This window comes from Labeo rohita, chromosome 24, assembly GCF_022985175.1.
Source record: "Labeo rohita strain BAU-BD-2019 chromosome 24, IGBB_LRoh.1.0, whole genome shotgun sequence".
Classification (NCBI taxonomy): domain Eukaryota; kingdom Metazoa; phylum Chordata; class Actinopteri; order Cypriniformes; family Cyprinidae; genus Labeo; species Labeo rohita.
The window spans coordinates 29,794,137-29,816,345 of NC_066892.1; the positions used below are offsets into that span (position 1 = coordinate 29,794,137).

Consider the following 22,209-nt stretch of genomic DNA (forward strand, 5'->3'; position numbering starts at 1 on the left):
CAGTCCTCATACACATAGCTAAATCGCTGTCATTCAGGAATAAGATCCCGTGGGTGTTTGAATCGAGATCTTGATATTTTAAGGATTAATTGTGCAGCTCTAATGTAAACACTGAAAAATGTTCTGGGAGGATCTCGTGAGATCTCGTCGCATCCCTAACGTATACTAAACCACGCTTTTTCCAGTGTACAGAGGTTTACGGGAGTATGGGGGCAGCTGTGGCCTAATGGTTAGGGAGTCAGGCTTGTAACCAAAAGGTTGTGGGTTTGAGTCCCAAGTCCGGCAGGGATTGAAGGTGGTGGGAGTGAATATCCAGCGCTCTCTCCACCCTCAATACCACGACTGAGGTGAGTCCCTTGAGCAAGGCACCAAACCCCCAACTGCTCCCTGGGTGCCGCAGCGATAGCAATATGGCTGCCCACTGCTCCGTGTGTGTGTGTGTGTGTGTGTGTGTTTGATCACTTCTCACTACTCTGTGTGTGCACTTGGATGGGTTAAATGCAGAGCACAAATTCCAACTATGGCTCACCATACTTGGCCACACGTCCTTTCCTTTCCATTTTGTTAATTTGTTGCAAAAAAACAAAAAAAACAAAAAACACACTGAAGTGGCAAGATATTAGAACCCGAACCAAAAACTGCGGTTAAAATGCCGGGTATGTATTGAACTGTGGAGTAACTGCATCTCTAGTCAAGACAGTTAATGTATGTCGAAAATCTCCCATCTCGTTTTCTTCTTCAACGTCAAAATCGTTCCACATTGCTGTTTTACCATTTTTTTGTAAGGGCCATTTGATCTTCTTTGTATGTTCACTTTGTAAACACTGTGTCGGTTCTTCTGCAGCGATGTAGGATGATTTTGAAGTTAGGGAAGAAAACGAGACGGGAGTTTTCTGACATACCCGAACTGTACTGAACCGGAGAAATTTCAGTACAGAGTTCACAAAGACTTAGACAAGATGAGTGTTTGAGGTTAATAAGTATATAAATTGTCAATTTGTTTTGAAAATGACTGACTGTTTCGCTAGATAAGACCCTTCTTCCTCGGCTGGGATCATTTAGAGCCTTTAAAGCTGCATTTAAACTACATTTAGAAAGTTTAAACTTGGGGGCACCATATCAGTCCATTATATGGAGAAAAATCCAGATTTTTTTTCCTCATAAACTGAATTTCTTATTGGCTGAAAAAGAAAGACACAAACATCTTGGATGACAAGGGGGTGAGTACATCATCTGTAAATTTTTGTTCCGGAAGTAGACTTCTCCTTTAAGATCAAGTAAAGAAAATTTAAGGAATAAATTGAAGGGAACCCAATATGTCAATATGATCTCTAAATGTAAATGTTCTAGTCTAGTACAAATGCCTAGTGATTTTTAAATCAAGACATATTTACTTGAGAAGCAAAATGTCAAGATAAAAAAAAATGCCTGAAAACAGCTTAATTCAAAGGGAAAATGAGGTTTTAATTTCCCACTGACAGATATTAATCTATATGTAAATTCATCTTGATTTGAGAACATTTAGATATTCATTTTGGAAATAACACATATTGAGAAAAATACAGATTTGTGACCCTGGAGCACAAAACCAGTCTTAAGTCGATTAAGGTGATTTTCTCAATATTTTGATTTTTTTGCACCCTCAGATTCCTGATTTTAAAATAGTTGTATCTCGGCCACATATTGTCCTATCCTATCAAACTATACATCAATGAAAAGCTTATTTCAGCTTCCGTATGATGTATAAATCTCAGTTTTGACAAAATGACCCTTACAACTGGTTTTGTGATCCAGGGTCACATTTTTAAAGATAGATTTAATGCCATGACTATGATTTGAAGGCTTTCTGCTCTGATTAAGGTCTTAAAGCCATGAAGGTCATCTGAAGAAATGTTTGTCTTAGCGTCAGTCGCCACAATCACTGGCTCTGAGAAACTGAGCTTTTCTTAAGAACTGTAATTGACACTTCCTGTTTTGGTCAAAGTGGTTAAGCAAGCCCATGTCGTATCACTGCAGTCAAAGAAAACAGCAGGACTATATAAAAATTCTTTGAAGTCAATGTTGCAACAGAAGAGCAGGACCGTTTTAAATCATTTATCTAAAAAAATGAATTGTGTCATCATTATTCAGCCTCATATCATTACAAACCTGTAAGACCAAACCTTTCTTTTTGTGTGGAACATAAAAGAATCTATTTAAAAAAAAGGTTTCATTAAGGATGTCATTGTTTCGTTGTTTAGTAACAAAACGGAAAAAGTTGCACAGAGAGAGAGAGAGAGTGATCTGACAGATTGATCTGATCTCATTAAAGTCTTTGTGCAGATGTGGAATTACAGCTTCTCTAAAAGACACAAGCTTTGACGAGCGATCACCGTGTTCTAGGTCAGTTACTAAAAGCGATGGTCTCCTCGTTCTGTGCGTCAGAACAATCTAAAGTGAGCAATCACTGGGTTCAGAACCCGGTGAACTTATCCAACTATTGTGGGACTTTCAGTGACTTCAGTAAAACTGAATTTTTCATGGACATTTCTTGTTTCTTGTTTGATGTGTGTTTTACGTAGAATTACCGCTAACTTTTGAAATGGGTGAGGCGTTAATGTAAAATGTAAATAACTCAAGACTTTCCATCCAGATATGACAGAGCCTTTACTGAAACTATCTGCAAAAGAAGCAACTGGTCTAAATCTGTCAGCATGTGGTGACAATGAATAGTCCCAATTCTCACACGTGTGGTATTTGCACTTGGATGTTTACTTGCATATTTACAATTTTGGTCTGTTTAATTCTTTGCACTTTTAAAATAAACTTCTAAACTTTTGTTCACTTGTTTCTATGAACAATTTAATTGTGGTGATTTTAATTAAGTGATAAACATTTTACAAATTACACATACTCATCTCTGAGCTCAACACTATACGAACAATATGCAACATCTAATTAAATTCCTCAATGTCTCACATTTTTGGGGCACGTGAGTTCTTGAGCGTAATGCATGATGGGATTCGCTCAAGAACCTAAAGCCATAGAGGCATTAAAGGAAAAGTTCACTTCCAGAACAACAATTCACAGATAATGTAGTCACCCCCTTGTCATCCAAGATGTTCATGTGTAACCCAGGTTACCAGTAGTGTTTAAAGATGATCAAATTAAATAAATATGAAGTATGTTATTTTTCTTTATTTATATACATATATTTCATGTATTTTATATTATTTTCATGGGCATTTTAATAGCCAATTCTAATATTTTATGTTTGGGGAAAATTGACCAATGAGGATTTAGGACGTTGCATGTTTCCGGATCTAGAACGAGGTTTTTTTCACGTTTCACGGAGCTGAAGAGAGCACGCGCGATTCAGGTCTGTCCGGAGATATTTGAGAATTTAATGAATCAAACAGTGATTTTGACTAAAATTAAAGTTATAATTGTCTAGAGACGATTTAGCAAGAAAAAGAAGTCCATTTTGATGTGAGAAAGTGACAGTTTAATTGATTTATAACTTGTAACGCAGTTGATAATTAGGCCTCGTTAACGCAAAGCACGTTAACAAAGGATATTTCGCAAAAGAAAAAGAGGCATATAATTATATTTAATTTCTACCAGACGGATAAGCAAAAGATCAAGTTGAAACTGAGTTTTTCAGACCAATAGGGGATAAAATTTTTCAAGTTCATCTGGTTTTGGTGAGTTAAAACGTTTATTTCATGTAATAGTTTGGGTTCATGAAATGTTCATATAAGTGAAATATAAATAAGAAAGCTGTTTCAAGTTCATTTAATTGTTAAGTGTAATGTATGGTAGATGTGGCAAATGTATGTGTTTGCACGTTCATGTGAAAAATGTGATCGTCATTTTGATGCTGTGGTAAATGATCGTAATGGACATGATTATATACGTATGATACGGAAAGAATTCTAATGATGATTTTTGTGACCCTGTATTCAAGGTCAGTTTTTTTTTTTTTTCTCCTTTCTTTGTTTCTTTTTCATGATTCAATATCATTGCTGTCCGATTGAGTGCACGCTGTGAACTGCTGAATCGAAGCTGCATTTAGACCAACGCGTACTGGACTGGGGTTCCTGAATGTCTGGATTTCGTACTAACTCCCAGTCGGGACTGGCGAGCCACACGGACCTAATAGAGAGTCCGGATTTCGTGAAACGGACACTTTTGTTGCCAATTTGGGCGGTAGGAAATTGAACTTACATTGCATACACTCCGTTCATTGTTCTTTGGAAGGATTCGATTACGGAGGAGAGACTGAGTAACGAAAACAATTTAATCGCTGCTCAGTGATTTCAGCTATATTCACACAGCTGTGAATATGATTTGAGAGACTGAATTATTCATTTTGAATCAGCTCATTTTGGAAACTGAGGTTTAAATTTTGTGAAAGGATTCATATGTGAATTTATTTTTATATTATTTATTTTAATTATTTTTTTTTTCCTGATTGTTCAGTGACCAAATACATTTTTTTTTCTTCTTTATTTTGTATTGTACATTTAAGAAAAGATGGAGACATAAATTCAACGAATTTGAAGTAGCAAATAAGGGATTTACACTTTGAATTGATTTAATAAGTGAACATTTCTTTGAATTGAAATTTCACATAAGGTGAAGTCAAACTATCACAGTTTTTTGTAAAAAAAAAAAAAAAAACTGAAAGAAATAAGTGAAGTCTAGAAGGGAACATAATTAACAGTTAATTCAGTTAATTTATATAAAAAGTGTGATTATACCTTGAAGTCCCTTGAGCACAGTAAATTTTGAAACCTGTAAGGAAAAGGGGAAACTTGTTAAGAATACAAGAACAATTTTTTTTTTTTTTTTTTTTTTTTTTGGTTGAAAAATTACATATTTTTTTTTTTTTTTTTTTTTTTTTAAAATTTTCTGTCATGCACTAATCGAAATCTAATGTTTTGATTGAAAACAATACATTCAGTTAAACTTTACACATTGCGTGAGTGGTTCATTATTGTTGTGACATCCATATTCTCTGTAGACAAATTTATTCTTCTGATTTGACTGGTCCGTACTCAGACATTTCTCTTTTTTTGTCTTTGTCATAAAGTGAGTGTTACACATGTCTTTCTGTCTTCAGTCCTGAAGAAATTATGGTTTTTGAAGAAAACATTTCAGAATTTTTCTCCATATAATGGACTTGATTGGTGCCTTGAATTTGAACTTTCTCAAAATGTAGCTTAAATGCGGCTTCAAAGACTCTAAACGATCCCAGACGAAAAAAAAATGTGTATACTTTTTAAGCACAAAAGCTGGTGTAGCACAGGCTCTGGGATGCGCGTTCACGTACTACTGAATCAGGTCGAAAGGTCACGCTGAACTACAGACCCAGTGTTTACAAAACGAACGCACAAAGACTAAGAAAGTGCAAGTAAGTCAAACGCTGTTTACAAACAAAAAGGTAAAACGATGTCGGACAATTCTGAAGTTGTAGGAGAAAATAAGATGGAGTTTTTCACCATTTTCTACCTTTTTGATCCAGAGTACACAGACGATGAACTTGTGGTGATTCGAAGACGTGATTCGTAGTAGTGATGGGAAGTTTGGATCATTTTACTGAGCAAATCTTTTTTTGAGTCATTTTGTTCATTTTAGCAAAATCAGCATCACGTGACAGCCCCGTAAGATGAACGAACAACTTGAAAAACAGGTGAACTAATTCCAGTACAGAACCTAATAGGATGCTGCGCATGCGCGACTGAACGAATCACTCCCCGAGACGACTCGTTCTTCCCGAGTCACATTAAAGATCCGTTCAAAATGAGCAAATCGTTTAAGAACAACCCGTGGATGCGCATCCCAGAGCCTGTGCTACACCAGCTTTTGTGCTTAAAAAGTATACACATCTTTATTTTTTGAAAACAGTGACCGATCGTTTCACTAGATAAGACTCTTCTTCCTCGGCTGGGATCGTTTAGAGCCTTTGAAGCTGCATTTAAACTACACTTTGGAAGTTCAAACTCGGGGCACCATATCAGTCCATTATATGGAGAAAAATCCTGAAATGTTTTCCTCAAAAAACATAATTTCTTCATGACTGAAGAAAGAAAGACATGAACATCTTGGACGACAACAGGGTGAGTAAATTATTTGTAAATTGTTGTTCAGAAAGAGGACTTCTCCTTTTAAGAGTTTCATTTTAAAATACAAAGTAGACTATTGGAGATCAAAATAAAGCTCAAGTGTGCTTGTGGTTAGTTTTTGTTAGGGAAATACAGGAAAGACGTCATGCAAGTAGACAAAGGGTCAAGTGTGGGTATTTGAACAAGCCCTTAGGGTGTGAATTTAAAATTTTGTGCATTAAGGACACTGAACCTTGCCATTTTTCATTCGCAGGACAGTCTTATGCTCTTACTCAGGAGTGGTCAGGACAGCTAGTGTAAATACAGCTGACTTACCTCTATCCTTTTGACGGTTTGTCAACATCCCTCCACCACCACATCTCCTCACTACACCTATGGAGGATTCTCTATAGCTGCATTACCGGCTAATTATATGTAAGCCTGAACTCGTGAAACAACAGTTCAATAAACAAAGTTAATATCGAGTAACTTACTAGCTACAGTATTCCAAGTAACTTCATCTGGTTTTTGAATAAAAAGAGCTCCAAACGATATCCGAACAGAGCCGAAGCGGAGGTGTTTTGTTCCTGAATGAGTCGATATTTTGAACGAATCGTTTGAGTAAACGATACGTCACTTGTCGCCACCTACTGGTAACGAGATGAATGTTTCGCTAAAAATCCCCTCCAAAAACATATATGCTAATAATAATATATAAGCATTTTGCAGATTTCTTTGCAATCTAGTAAAAAAAATCTACATTGTACAGCAAGTTTGGAACTCCACTTCCAAAACAACAATGTACAGATAATGTAGTCACCCCCTTGTCATCCAAGATATTCATGTTTTTCTTTCTTCAGTCATAAAGAAATTGTTTTTTGAGGAAAACATTTCAGGATTTTTCTTCATATAATAGAGTTCAGCTGTGTCCCTGATTTTGAACTTCCAAAATGTAGTTTAAATGCAGCTTCAAAGTGCTCTGAATGATCCCAGCTGAGGAAGAAGGGTCTTATCTAGTGAAATGATTGCTTATTTTCTAAAAATAAATAAATAAGTAAAAGTACAATTGATATACCTTTTAACCTCAAACGCTCGTCTTGGCTCGTCTGCCTGAACTATTTTTTCCGGTTCATGTCAGTTAGGGTATGTCAAAAAACTCCCCTCTCATTTTCTCCTCCAACTTCAAAATCGTCCTATATCACTGTTTTACCTTTTTTGTTGTTTGATCTTTTCTGCATGTTCACTTTGTAAACACTGTGTCGGTTCTTCTGCAGCGATGTAGGATGATTTAGAAGTTGGAGGAGAAAATGAGAGGGGAGTTTTTTGACATACCCTAACTGACATGAACCGGAAAAAATGGAGTTTAGGCAGATGAGATAAGACGAGCATTTGAGGTTAAAAAGTATATAAATTGTAAATGTTTATTTTATTTATTTTAGAAAATAACCAATCGTTTTGCTAGATAAGACCCTTCTTCCTCAGCTGGGATCGTTTTGAGCCCTTTGAAGCCGCATTTTGGACTTTCAAAATCGGGAACACCATTGAACTCCAGTATATGGAGAAAAATCCTGAAATGTTTTCCTCAAAAACCAGTTTCTTTATGACTGAAGAAAGAAAGGCATGAACATCTTGGATGACAAGGGGGTGAGTACATTATCTGTACATTTTTGTTCTGGAACTTCTTTAATTACTCTTTAATATGCCAATGTGCTGCTTAATAAACATTTCTGATTATGATCAATGTTAAAAACAGTTGTGCTGCCCAATATCTTTGTGTAAACTGTGACACATTTTATTTTTCAGGATTCACAGATGAATAGAAAGTTCAAAAGTTCAGTGTTTAGTTGAACTAGAAATCTTTGTATCATTATAAATGCCCTTATTGTCACTGTTAACCAATTGAATGCATCCTTGATCAATAAAAGTATTAATTTCTTTCGAAAATGTCTTTGAACAACAGTGTACATGGTTTCATTTTTTGATTATCTAATTGTACAACAATAATATCAACTAGAGCATTCTGATGAAATCCTTCGGCAATATGATCACATTTATTATTATCATCATATAAAAATATACATGGGAAGTGTTACACAGAGACAGACAGACAGACAGGACACAGTAAGGCCCGTCCCATCATGCTACACAGCTGCCAAAGCCAAATAATACTGTCAGGAACGGGGCGGCCCTTAATGTGGCACCGACACGACACTTGGACAACAGCACACATTCAGTAAAAACACGTCAGGACGTCAATCATGCAGGCATTCGCTTTCAAAATGGCACATTGTGACGATATCATCTCAAAATAGAACATTTTGCTTCTCTTTTCAACATAAAGGTTTGTTTTTGCAATACTTCATATTTAAAAAAATCTATACACATACATTTATATATATATTTATAAATTTATAAGCAAGGCATATTGTGTTTACCACTTTATGGATAAGCAGTACGATTGTCATATTTGTTTACATGGCTGGGTTCCTCTTTTTTGTATTTTTTTTTTTAAAAATCGATTGACATTAGAGGAACAATAAAATATTTCAAACAATGTATCATACTTATAAAAAAAACAACAACAACAACAGCAACATGTTTTCCTCAGGCTGTTTTTACAAAGATACAAAAGTGTTGGAAAGCTGATATGTGCTGGTCAGTGAAAGCAGCGATCTGTCCGTCTCACCGCACCTCAGATTCCTCGGGAAGTCTTTAATACTGAGAAAACAGTCTGGAGTTTGATTGTCCTCGTCGGTTTGCAGCGTAATTGACGACGTCATCGGAGGTCAAACGGGCGGCTACGAGGAGAACAGGGTCCCTGTTACAGAAATCAGGAGAGAGAAGGAGAAAACACAGAGGGAGAGGGAGAGCGGGCCGAGCGCGGAGGAGCTGATGGTGGACAGCTTGACCTCGGAGTGCAGGAAGGCCGACAGAGGCACGTGGGACACCAGCGTCGGGCTGGCCGAGTTGATGAGCGAGTCGATCTTCTCTGCCTCCTTACTGCAGGCTTCAATCTGCACGGGAGAGCACAACACACGCTTCAGTCTCAACCTCCGCGGCTCGGCAGAAATAGGGCACGAAGTCCTCGCGGACAGCTTTAATATTTCTAGGCAGATTTGAGGAACATCTGGAGCGTATGATGCAACCGCATGAAAGCCCGAACGAGGAGGGAGAGACGCGCTTACACGTTCACCGTTAGCCTGGGAATACAGACGCTCGCCAGACCACGAGTGCTTTACTATCATAAAAAACGTTTTGTAGGAACATAGATCAACAGAGACGTACACGATTGTGAAGGCTACAATATTACTTGATAAGAGTGAATCATTCAGACAGTTCTGCATGTTTTCACTAGGGTTCTGTGATACATTTTTGCAGTCAAGTTGTTCATGAATTGTTTTTAGAATTTAGTTATTACATTTATATAATATTTTACATAACACTTAATTGCTCACACTGCAAAAAAGGCATATCTTGTTTAGTATTTTTGTCTTGTTTCTAGTCAAAACATTTAAAAATTCTTAAATTAAGACGCATTTACTAGAGAAGCAAAATAACTTAACATATTTAGTCTTGTTTCCAGAGAAATGAATAAAGAAATAAGTGCAGTTTGTTTAAAATAGTTAAACTGATCTGCCAGCGGGGTAAGGAAAATACTCGTTTAAGAATATGTTACTTACCCCACCGGCAGAAAAAAAATGAATTAAGTGGATTTTGCATAAAACAAGACTAAATATCTTATATCATGCTGCTTATCTAGTAAATGCATCTTAATATAAGAATTTCTATGTATATTTTGTCTAGAAACAAGACAAAAATTCTAAGATAAGCCTTTTTTGCAGTGCTTTTTTACATTAAGATTACAGCATATAACGCAGATTTACAGTTAATCTCTAATCATTTAATAACACTGTTAAAATGTAAATCTCATTTAATGAAAATGAATTTGTTTTTCATACTAAACATTATAATGTTGTGATGCCTAAATTCACTTTTTAAAACAACTAATTTTAGTTTTTAGTTTTACATTTTACCTTTATTAAATTAATATATAATTAAAATATTTAAATAATTAAATAATTGTAAATGTATTCAATTTATTCAATATTTATTACATTTATTCAAAATCTGTAATAAATCAGCCATTTACTGCTTATTGGCCATAATCCTCATAATATATATTTAAAATTTTGAACATTTTCAAGCATTTTAATGCCTTTATTAAATGAATGTATAATTATTTAAACAATTAAATTGTTAATCAATTCTACATTTATTCTGTCAAAACATTCCCGTACACTTATTTATAATCCTCATTGCATTGTTTTGAATGAATTTTTAAAAAATACAAGCCATAAACTGAAAATAACATCCTTATTTTTTCACGGTCACAGTAAATGCAGCGGGTCCAGATGAAGATAAGACAGTATTACATGTTTTATCAATATTTGTAGATATTCCTGGACACTGATTGGTTTACATACTGTAGAAGCTAACACTGTAGTGTGACTGATAATTACTACATTACATTTTACGGTACTGTATTTTTTTCTGTAGACACACCTGCAGTGGCGTGGGCTGCTGATCGACGGGCACGATGAGGACGATGAGCTCAGAGTCGATGCTCAGATAGCCGAAGATGTCACACTGAGGAACAGAGACGTGCAGCCGCAAGATCCTCAGGATGTCATGGACCGTCACCGGCTGATTCCGGTCCAGCTGAAACACACACAGTGTGAATACGAATGCTGCCTCACACAATATGCATTCGTCTCATAGCACACATACGTCTTTTCTTAACAAGCTGTGTAATTTAAAGCCTCGTTCATTCGTTCAAATCACTAACTCTATTATGAGCAATAGTAAACACCGGAGATTGCAATATGGTATTCATTAGTACAGCACTGGCGAACGTTATTGATCATAACTGCAGCGTTTACTCAACGCAACATCTGGGTCATTACACTTAATTTTGTGTTTTTGGAGGAAGGCCAGACCCCATACAGAAACACTGACTGTTAATAGGTCATAAAAGCACTGGACTAACGTGCGCAGAGAGCTGGTGTGGCTGATGTAAAAACGAGTTGTTCAGGAGAAACACAATCATATGGGAATACTCAGGCGGTGCATTCATACCCCAATAATGCTATTACATGATCCACACTGCCTCCTGCTGGATGCATCATCTCAGTGCGCTCGGACACTTTAAACACCAGCAAATCTCAGCTCTGTGCAATGCAGAACGAGAAGATGAAACATTTACCTTAGCGAAGGTGTTCATCTGTGCTTTGTTCCAGAGGATCTGCAGCATTCCTGCACACACCGGACAGCAGGCGCCTGCACACATTTACATGCAAGTTTATCTCCATTAGTTTTACACAAATGCCCTCACAGATATCCCAGAAAATCAAACACATCCTCTTAATAGTTCATTCTGAGTGCTTCTCAAAAAGGTGCTGCATGGTGACAAAGTATTTCAGTTATGAAAGTTTTCAAATAATCTAAATCGAATCTAACTTAAACTACTTTAAATAAATAAATGCAAACAAGATGTAAATTAAAAATCCAATACTCCCTAATATCAACACTTCCAACTTTTTGTTAATAAAAACATTTGAAAACAAGCAGCTTTTTCATAATTGCAACATATAAACTCAGAATTAAGAGATATTAACTCAGAATTATGATATAAACTCAGAATTGTTCTATAAACTCAGAATTATGAGATATTAGCTCAGAATTATGATGTAAATTCAGAATTATGATACAAACTTAGTATTGTGATATAAACTCAGAATTATGATATAAACTCAGAATTGTTCTATAAACTCAGAATTATGAGATATTAACTCAGAATTATGATATAAATTCAGAATTATGATACAAACTTAGTATTGTGATATAAACTCAGAATTATTATATAAACTTAGTATTGTGATATAAACTCAGAATTATGATATTAACTCAGAATTATGATATAAACTCAGAATTATGATATAAACTCAGAATTATGATACAAACTTAGTATTGTGATATAAACTCAGAATTATGATATAAACTTAGTATTGTGATATAAACTCAGAATTATGATATAAACTCAGAATTATGATATAAACTCAGAATTATGATATAAACTCAGAATTATGATACAAAAATTGTGATATAAACTCAGTATTGTGATACAAACTCAGAATTGTGATATAAACTCAGAATTATGATATAAACTCAGAATTATGATATAAACTCAGAATTATGATACAAACTTAGTATTGTGATATAAACTCAGAATTATGAAATATTAACTCAGAATTATGATATAAACTCAGAATTATGATATAAACTCAGAATTATGATACAAACTTAGTATTGTGATATAAACTCAGAATTATGATATAAACTTATTGTGATATAAACTCAGAATTATGAGATATTAACTCAGAATTATGATATAAACTTAGTATTGTGATATAAACTCAGAATTATGAGATATTAACTCAGAATTATGATATAAACTCAGAATTATGAGATATTAACTCAGAATTATGATACAAACTTAGTATTGTGATATAAACTCAGAATTATGATATAAACTCAGAATTATGATACAAACTTAGTATTGTGATATAAACTCAGAATTATGAAATATTAACTCAGAATTATGATATAAACTCAGAATTATGATATAAACTCAGAATTATGAGATATTAACTCAGAATTATGATACAAACTTAGTATTGTGATATAAACTCAGAATTATGATATAAACTTATTGTGATATAAACTCAGAATTATGAGATATTAACTCAGAATTATGATATAAACTTAGTATTGTGATATAAACTCAGAATTATGAGATATTAACTCAGAATTATGATATAAACTCAGAATTATGAGATATTAACTCAGAATTATGATACAAACTTAGTATTGTGATATAAACTCAGAATTATGAGATATTAACTCAGAATTATGATACAAACTTAGTATTGTGATATAAACTCAGAATTATGAGATATTAACTCAGAATTATGATATAAACTCAGAATTATTCTATAAACTCAGAATTATGATACAAACTTAGTATTGTGATATAAACTCAGAATTATGAGATACAAACTCAGAATTCTGATATAAACTTAGTATTGTGATATAAACTCAGAATTATGATACAAACTTAGTATTGTGATATAAACTCAGAATTATGATATAAACTCAGAATTGGTATATAAACTCAGAATTATAATACAAACTTAGTATTGTGATATAAACTCAGAATTATGATATAAACTTAGTATTGTGATATAAACTCGGAATTATGAGATATAAACTCAGAATTATGATATATACTCAGAATTATGATATAAACTCAGAATTATGAGATATTAACTCAGAATTATGATATAAACTCAGAATTATGAGATATTAACTCAGAATTATGATATAAACTCAGAATTATGAGATATTAACTCAGAATTATGATATAAACTTATTGTGATATAAACTCAGAATTATGAGATATTAACTCAGAATTATGATATAAACTTAGTATTGTGATATAAACTCAGAATTATGAGATATTAACTCAGAATTATGATACAAACTCAGAATTAGATATAAATTGTGATATAAACTCAGAATTATGATATAAACTTAGTATTGTGATATAAACTCAGAATTATGAGATATTAACTCAGAATTATGATACAAACTTAGTATTGTGATATAAACTCAGAATTATGAGATAAACTTATTGTGATATAAACTCAGAATTATGATATAAACTTAGTATTGTGATATAAACTCAGAATTATGAGATATTAACTCAGAATTATGATATAAACTTAGTATTGTGATATAAACTCAGAATTATGAGATATTAACTCAGAATTATGATACAAACTTAGTATTGTGATATAAACTCAGAATTATGATATAAACTTATTGTGATATAAACTCAGAATTATGATATAAACTCAGAATTATGATATAAACTCAGAATTATGAGATATTAACTCAGAATTATGATACAAACTTAGTATTGTGATATAAACTCAGAATTATGATATAAACTCAGAATTATGATATAAACTCAGAATTATGATACAAACTTAGTATTGTGATATAAACTCAGAATTATGATATAAACTCAGAATTATGATATAAACTCAGAATTATGATATAAACTCAGAATTATGAGATGTGATTAAACTCAGAATTATGATATAAACTTAGTATTGTGATATAAACTCAGAATTATGATATAAACTTATTGTGATATAAACTCAGAATTATGAGATATATAAACTCAGAATTATGATATAAACTTAGTATTGTGATATAAACTCAGAATTATGAGATATAAACTCAGAATTATGATATAAACTCAGATATTAACTCAGAATTATGATACAAACTTAGTATTGTGATATAAACTCAGAATTATGATATAAACTCAGAATTATGATATAAACTCAGTATTGTGATATAAACAGAATTATGATATAAATTGTGATATAAACTCAGAATTATGATATAAACTTAAACTATTGTGATATAAACTCAGAATTATGATATTAACTCAGAATTATGATATAAACTCAGAATTGATATTCTATAAACTCAGAATTATGATACAAACTTAGTATTGTGATATAAACTCAGAATTATGATACAAACTCAGAATTTGATATAAAACTAGTATTGTGATATAAACTCAGAATTATGAGATATTAACTCAGAATTATGATATAAACTCAGAATTATGATATAAACTCAGAATTATGATATAAACTCAGAATTATGAGATATTAACTCAGAATTAATATAAACTCAGAATTATGAGATATTAACTCAGAATTATGATATAAACTTATAAACTCAGAATTATGATATAAACTCAGAATTATGAGATATTAACTCAGAATCAGAGATATTAACTTATGATATAAACTTAGTATTGTGATATAAACTCAGAAATTATGAGATATACAAACTCATAAATCAGAATTATGATATAAAAACTATAAAGTATTATGATATAAACTCAGAATTATGATATAAACTTAGAATTATGATATAAACTCAGAATTATGAGATATTAACTCAGAATTATGATACAAACTTAGTATTGTGATATAAACTCAGAATTATGAGATATTAACTCAGAATTATGATACAAACTTAGTATTGTGATATAAAAACTCAGATGATATAAACTTATTGTGATATAAACTCAGAATTATGAATTATGATATAAACTCAGAATTATGATATAAACTCAGAATTATGAGATATTAACTCAGAATTATGATATAAACTTAGTATGATATAAACTCAGAATTATGAGATATTAACTCAGAATTATGATACAAACTTAGTATTGTGATATAAACTCAGAATTATGATATAAACATATTGTGATATAAACTCAGAATTATGGTATAAACTTAGTATTGTGATATAAACTCAGAATTATGAGATATTAACTCAGAATTATGATACAAACTTAGTATTGTGATATAAACTCAGAATTATGAGATATAAACTCAGAATTATGATATAAACTTAGTATTGTGATATAAACTCAGAATTATGAGATATTAACTCAGAATTATGATACAAACTTAGTATTGTGATATAAACTCAGAATTATGATATAAACTTATTGTGATATAAACTCAGAATTATGATATAAACTTAGTATTGTGATATAAACTCAGAATTATGAGATATTAACTCAGAATTATGATATAAACTCAGAATTGTTCTATAAACTCAGAATTATGATACAAACTTAGTATTGTGATATAAACTCAGAATTATGAGATACAAACTCAGAATTCTGATATAAACTTAGTATTGTGATATAAACTCAGAATTATGATACAAACTTAGTATTGTGATATAAACTCAGAATTGTGATATAAACTCAGAATTGTTCTATAAACTCAGAATTATGATACAAACTTAGTATTGTGATATAAACTCAGAATTATGATATAAACTTATTGTGATATAAACTCGGAATTATGAGATATAAACTCAGAATTATGATATAAACTTAGTATTGTGATATAAACTCAGAATTATGAGATATTAACTCAGAATTATGATATAAACTCAGAATTATGATATAAACTCAGAATTATGAGATATTAACTCAGAATTATGATATAAACTCAGAATTATGAGATATTAACTCAGAATTATGATATGAACTTATTGTGATATAAACTCAGAATTATGAGATATTAACTCAGAATTATGATACAAACTTAGTATTGTGATATAAACTCAGAATTATGATATAAACTTAGTATTGTGATATAAACTCAGAATTCTGAGATATTAACTCAGAATTATGATACAAACTTAGTATTGTGATATAAACTCAGAATTATGATATAAACTTAGTATTGTGATATAAACTCAGAATTATGAGATATTAACTCAGAATTATGATATAAACTCAGAATTATGAGATATTAACTCAGAATTATGATATAAACTTATTGTGATATAAACTCAGAATTATGATATAAACTTAGTATTGTGATATAAACTCAGAATTGTTCTATAAACTCAGAATTATGATACAAACTTAGTATTGTGATATAAACTCAGAATTATGATATAAACTTATTGTGATATAAACTCGGAATTATGAGATATAAACTCATAATTCTGATATAAACTTAGTATTGTGATATAAACTCAGAATTATGAGATTAACTCATAATTCTGATATAAACTTAGTATTGCGATATAAACTCAGAATTGTTCTATAAACTCAGAATTATGACAAACTCAGTATTCTAATATAAATTGAGAATTATGAGATATGAATTGTGAGTCATAAACTATGAATTATGAGATTCTGAATCGCAAGATATAAACTCATAATTATGAGAAGTCGTCTGAATTGTCTCTGTTGTATTGCTGTATGTGGTGCTGGAGCGTCTCTTACCGGGCGGCGTGACGGGTTTACACGCGCGGCTGGAGAGAGGAGGACAGGGAACGGCGTTACAGCCCGAATCTGACGTGAACTCTGACACCACACCGACCGCATGACAGCGACCCTGATAGTCCACGGCCACGCGGTCCGAGAACGCTTCACACACCGTACTGTACGTCTCTCCGTTATGACCGCACACCTCTCTGGGCTTCCTGCACGCATCCTGAACACACACACACACACACGTCAGAAATCACTCGTTCACATCTCGTCTGCAATTACAATGTTCACATGTCAGTGAGTGACGTGATCTGTGTGCTGTTGTTGTACCTGACAGTGTCCCATATACGCCAGGCTCTTGCTCCGCTGGTACAGCAGACACAGGTTGGCGTGTTCCATGTTCTCTGTGTCACAGACCGGATCCAGCTGAGTCTGATCGCAGCCGGACGGACGGGAAACGCACTCGTACTGAGGACAGGGATATTCCGACAGATCCGTCAAACACACCTGACGCGTGGGGATACACCTGAACCAGAATTTCACACAGACATGAGGGTCACCACATTTGGAGAGGCTGGCAAGCTGTGTGAGAACATACCCGCAATGAGGTATAAGTTGTACCCCTGCAGCACAAAAGCCCCCACAGTCGCCCCACAGACACACTATGGTGAGGAACGGCCCATGAAACAACATCTGCTTTCCCTGCTATGGTGAATTACATAGGAATTCTGCACTGAGACATGGGGGTGGGCTCAGTTTAATCAGACAACCAATCAGACTCTTAGGATCATTATGAAGCTATCAAGCCACGCCCCAGCAACCGTTTAGAGCACCCTAGCAACTGATTCCACAGACTGCCATTATAAAAGGCCCAGATGGAGATCTGGAGCACAGTGTTATAGAGACACGGGGGTGGGCTCGTTTGACTCGGCAGAAAACAGCCAATCGTGAGCCACCTTAACCTCTTCCTAGCCACTCCCTAGCAACCACTACCAAGCACCCTAGCAACCCAAACCCAAACAGGCGCATCTTCAAATCTGAATGTCACAGAGGCGTGAGGGTTGGTTTATATCATTCAAACTGGTAAGCAGCCTGGTAAGCCACTCCCTAGCAACCAAACAGAGTACCCTAGCAACCATCTACCAAAACCTATATCTTTGTATCAGAATATCGTATAGAGATGGGAGTTGGTTCTTTTGACTCATGCTAACAAATAGGACTCCCAACACGCTAAACATGCTAGCAGTGAATAGCTACATGGTAACAGTGATTAGCTAAGTGTTAAAATGTGCAAAAAAGTAGGTAAGGCTAAAATATGATTAAAATGAACCAAAAAGAGCTAGCATCATGCTAACAATGTTATAACATGCTAGCATCACCTAGCTAAATGCTAAAACTTACTACAAACATGCTAAAATATGCTAGGATCGCCTACGCAAGTTCATTAGCATAATGGTAAACATATTAGCATCTTCTTTGTGGTAATTATGTTGGAATCTTGTTAAAACATGCTAGCAACAAGTTACCTTTATATAGCGCTTTTAACAATACAGATTGTGTATCGGTAAAAATCATTATAGCATGTTGCTAGCATTATGCTAATCAAGTTAGCATCTTGTTTAAAAAATGCTAGCATCATGCTAACACCATGATAATCATGCTAACTTCACATTAACAACATGTTAATCATGTTAGCATCTTGTTAAAATCATGCTAATCAAACTAACTTTTATCTCAGCTAAAATATGCTAGGATTACCTACTGAAGTGCTAAGACATGCTAATAGCATGCTAACATCAAGCTAATGACTCATTAGCACAATGGTAAACATTATTTTCTTAAATCATGTTAATGTTAGCATCTTGTTAAAAATATGTTAGCAACATGCTAATCATGCTAACGTGCTGCTAGCATCATGCTAATCAAGTTAGCATCTTGTTAAAAACATGCTAGCATCATGCTAACACCATGCTAATCATGCTAACCACGGCAAGCATCACTCCTGTTTTCTTCAGGAAATATACATCTATCTAGTTATTTATTGCAACTAATGATTTTCGGATCAATGCCACAGTGAAAATACTGAAACTCTCTTCTTTGTTATTTAACTATTTAACATGTAGATACATTAAGTGAGTATTATTGATGCTAAGAATAATATTAAAGGAAATAGGACATTAAAACATTAGCATGTAGCCCTTGAACATTTCTAAATTAGGTCAACTTTGCTTAAAGAAGCAGGTCCAGTGTAAAGTGACTGTTCACGTTCATGTGTTAAAATGCAGTAGCAAGCTTGGATGGTTTCAGGCCAGTGCTAAACGGTTTATTCTTGGCTAACAGAAAACACAATTACATTTTTAAAATTATTTTCCAGGACGACAACACGATTTTCCAGGACATTGGACATGTCTCTCATTTCCATGTGTTAAATTAGTCATGAATTTTCCAGGTTGTCCAGGAACGCCTCTCTCCAATCCAGCCGGCAGAAGTCGGCGCTTCACGCCGCTAAGACGAGCCGTATTTTCCCCGCAGTGTCTCAGCGTGACGGTCCTCTGCTCCGGCGGCGTCATAAAAGCACCTCAGTCAGATGTTTAACATCAAGGCTTCGCCATTTTATCATCTTGTTTACAAAGGAACAAACATTTCCTTTGAAACGCGGGCCAAGGAGATGTTACGCAACGCGCTGCTACGCCTTACATAAGACAGATGCTGAAAGGCTCTCGTCTTGGACGGGAAGTTCACTCAGAGACCCTCCATTGATGTCTGAGAGACTTGTGTGTGTAATAGAGCTCCAGTCATTGTGCTCCTAATTTAACGTGATCCTGAATGTGAATTCAAAAGCCTCCGAGTGCTTCTTCAGTGACATCTGAACAAACAAACCTTCACAAACACACACAACTGATTGCTTACGCTCTCAATCATGACCCACGTCATTCCAGAAAGACATTCAACTCAAGAACCACTGACCTACTGAGGAATATCTCATTCAAAATATTACTATTAAATATTATTATTATTGTCATCAACTGTAGTAATTCATACAGTGTTAATTATTCCTGTTTTTTACATTTTGCATGACTACATTTTACAATTATTATAACATATTAAATATTTGACATTTTCATTATATTCAAGTTAATGTATATCACTGCAGCAACGAATACTGAACAATATTATTGATTATTTTAAATAATTGATATAGTTTTAATTATTAATAATTAATATATTCAGAAAGAATTACTTTTGTATCCATTCTTATTCAATTTCACTATTTTATGCTCATTTTTAACACTTTATTTCAACTGTTTTGTAGTTTTTATTGCAATATTCACATATTATTTATTCATATTTTATTTATATAATAAAAAAAATTGTTGACTTTTTTTTTAGAATTTCTAAAAAATTTATTTAAAAATTGTTGTATTTAATAATATTGTTTTATTAATTCATTTATATTCATGTGGCAAGTTTGATTTTTTTTTATTTCAACAATTATAATTATTAATTAGTTATTAATAACTGAAAATATTTTAATATTAATAATCTGTTGACAAATAAATTATTAATTGTTTTTTGTTTATTTTATTAATTATTATTATTATTATTATTATTATTCATCAAACATTAGTGGGGGTTTTGGTCATATCAGCCCTTTCTCCTGCGACTTTACTAATTGCGTATTTGTTTGATGAATCACACTAATTAATTCTAGAATCAAACTGTGCGCACGTTGCTCAATTTCACACATGAATCTGGAGTTTCCATTGCTTCATCGGCATTCACGTGTGCCGAACGACCGGATCCGTTTCCCAGCGAGGCGCGATCCCTTCAGGACACGAGCGCTCATCGGACGGGTCACGCAAACACCGTCCCGCCGGAGGAGGAAACTGAGAGACACCTGAACAAACAATCTGAGCCGAGAGGAAACGCAGAGATAGAGCAGCCCTGGACAAACTCCTCATGACAGACGGAGCTCACGCTTCACACTTAAACACAACAATCACCATATTCTGTTTGCGCAGGCCTTTCGCCGGAACACTAGCAGATAATGGTACCGGAGGGAAGTGAACGGTGCCGTGTATTGAGATGTGAGATGTATGTGGTGAAGGTACCTCTGGTTCCTCTGGCAGGGGTTCGGGGAGCAGGGGTCGATGCTCCTGCAGGAGCCGAACACGAACTGATTGTCCTTGAAGCCGACGCAGCGCGCGACACAGGCGCTGGGATACGTGCGTCCGTTACGAGCGCAAACCGGCACGAAATGATCAGCGCAGCCACAGGGAAGACCTGAAAGACAAAACACGCTAAACCACTGAGCCACAACAATTCAACTCATCCAAACACAATTGAAATTAACTGTTTTACTTAAGCATGTGTTTTAAAAAAGTTTTTAATTATCTTCTGCTAATTTTTTTTTTTTTTGGTTTATATTTACATTTTTCATTTTTTGTCTGTTATTTTCTAGAACTGTTGGCATTTTAGAACATTTTTTAATAGATATTGTTGTGAAGTCTAAAATTTATAGAAGGCTGTTTCCACCAAGGAATAAAATGCTAAAAAAAAAAGGTGATTGCAACACCTTAAGTCACAGTTTAAACATTTTTCATCACTCCAAAAGTCAGTCAACGTGGAATTGTGCGAAATATAATCTCACAATTATTTTTTTCTTAAAATTGTGAGACAAAGTCACAAGTACTTAAAAAGTCAGAAACGCAGGATATTTCAGCATAACTAGTTATTTCAGATAATTCAGAATTCTGACTTTTCTTGCAATTCTGGGTTTGTCTCATAATTCACAGACACAGAATAAGAAAAAGGTAATTGTGAGAAGAAATTTATTTTTTTCAGAACTGCAAAAGTTAGAACTAAAAGATGTAAACTGTAAACTGCAATTTTGACTTTTTTCACCTCAAAATTGCAAGAAAATCATTCACAATTACCTAAAAGGCCAGAATGGTAAGATATAAACTCAGAATTCTGACTTTTTTTAAAGTGAAGTTTATATCTTAAAACTCTGAATTTATGTCTCACACTTGTGACTTTTTTTCCCCTATAAATCTCACACATTTTGATTTTTTTCTCACAATTCTGTTGTTTTTATTTTTTTTTTTCTGCCACAGAATAAAAAAAAAAAAATATATATATATATATACACTACCGTTCAAAAGTTTG

The 22,209-nt window shown here is 33.5% G+C and overlaps 1 protein-coding gene across 1 annotated transcript in view; it reads right to left on the reverse strand.

Annotated features, from left to right (window-relative positions):
- Positions 1-8,112: 8,112 nt before the first annotated feature.
- The window catches only part of reck (reversion-inducing-cysteine-rich protein with kazal motifs), a 57,467-nt gene continuing 43,370 nt past the window's right edge, over positions 8,113-22,209 (reverse strand). The window contains exons 16-21 of the mRNA XM_051098207.1: positions 21,153-21,324; positions 17,371-17,566; positions 17,053-17,263; positions 11,350-11,423; positions 10,650-10,805; positions 8,113-9,100 (exon numbers count right to left, since the gene is read on the reverse strand). Coding sequence (XP_050954164.1) covers positions 8,885-9,100; positions 10,650-10,805; positions 11,350-11,423; positions 17,053-17,263; positions 17,371-17,566; positions 21,153-21,324 — 1,025 coding nt within the window. The 3' untranslated portion in view covers positions 8,113-8,884. The remainder of the gene's footprint in view (positions 9,101-10,649; positions 10,806-11,349; positions 11,424-17,052; positions 17,264-17,370; positions 17,567-21,152; positions 21,325-22,209) is intronic.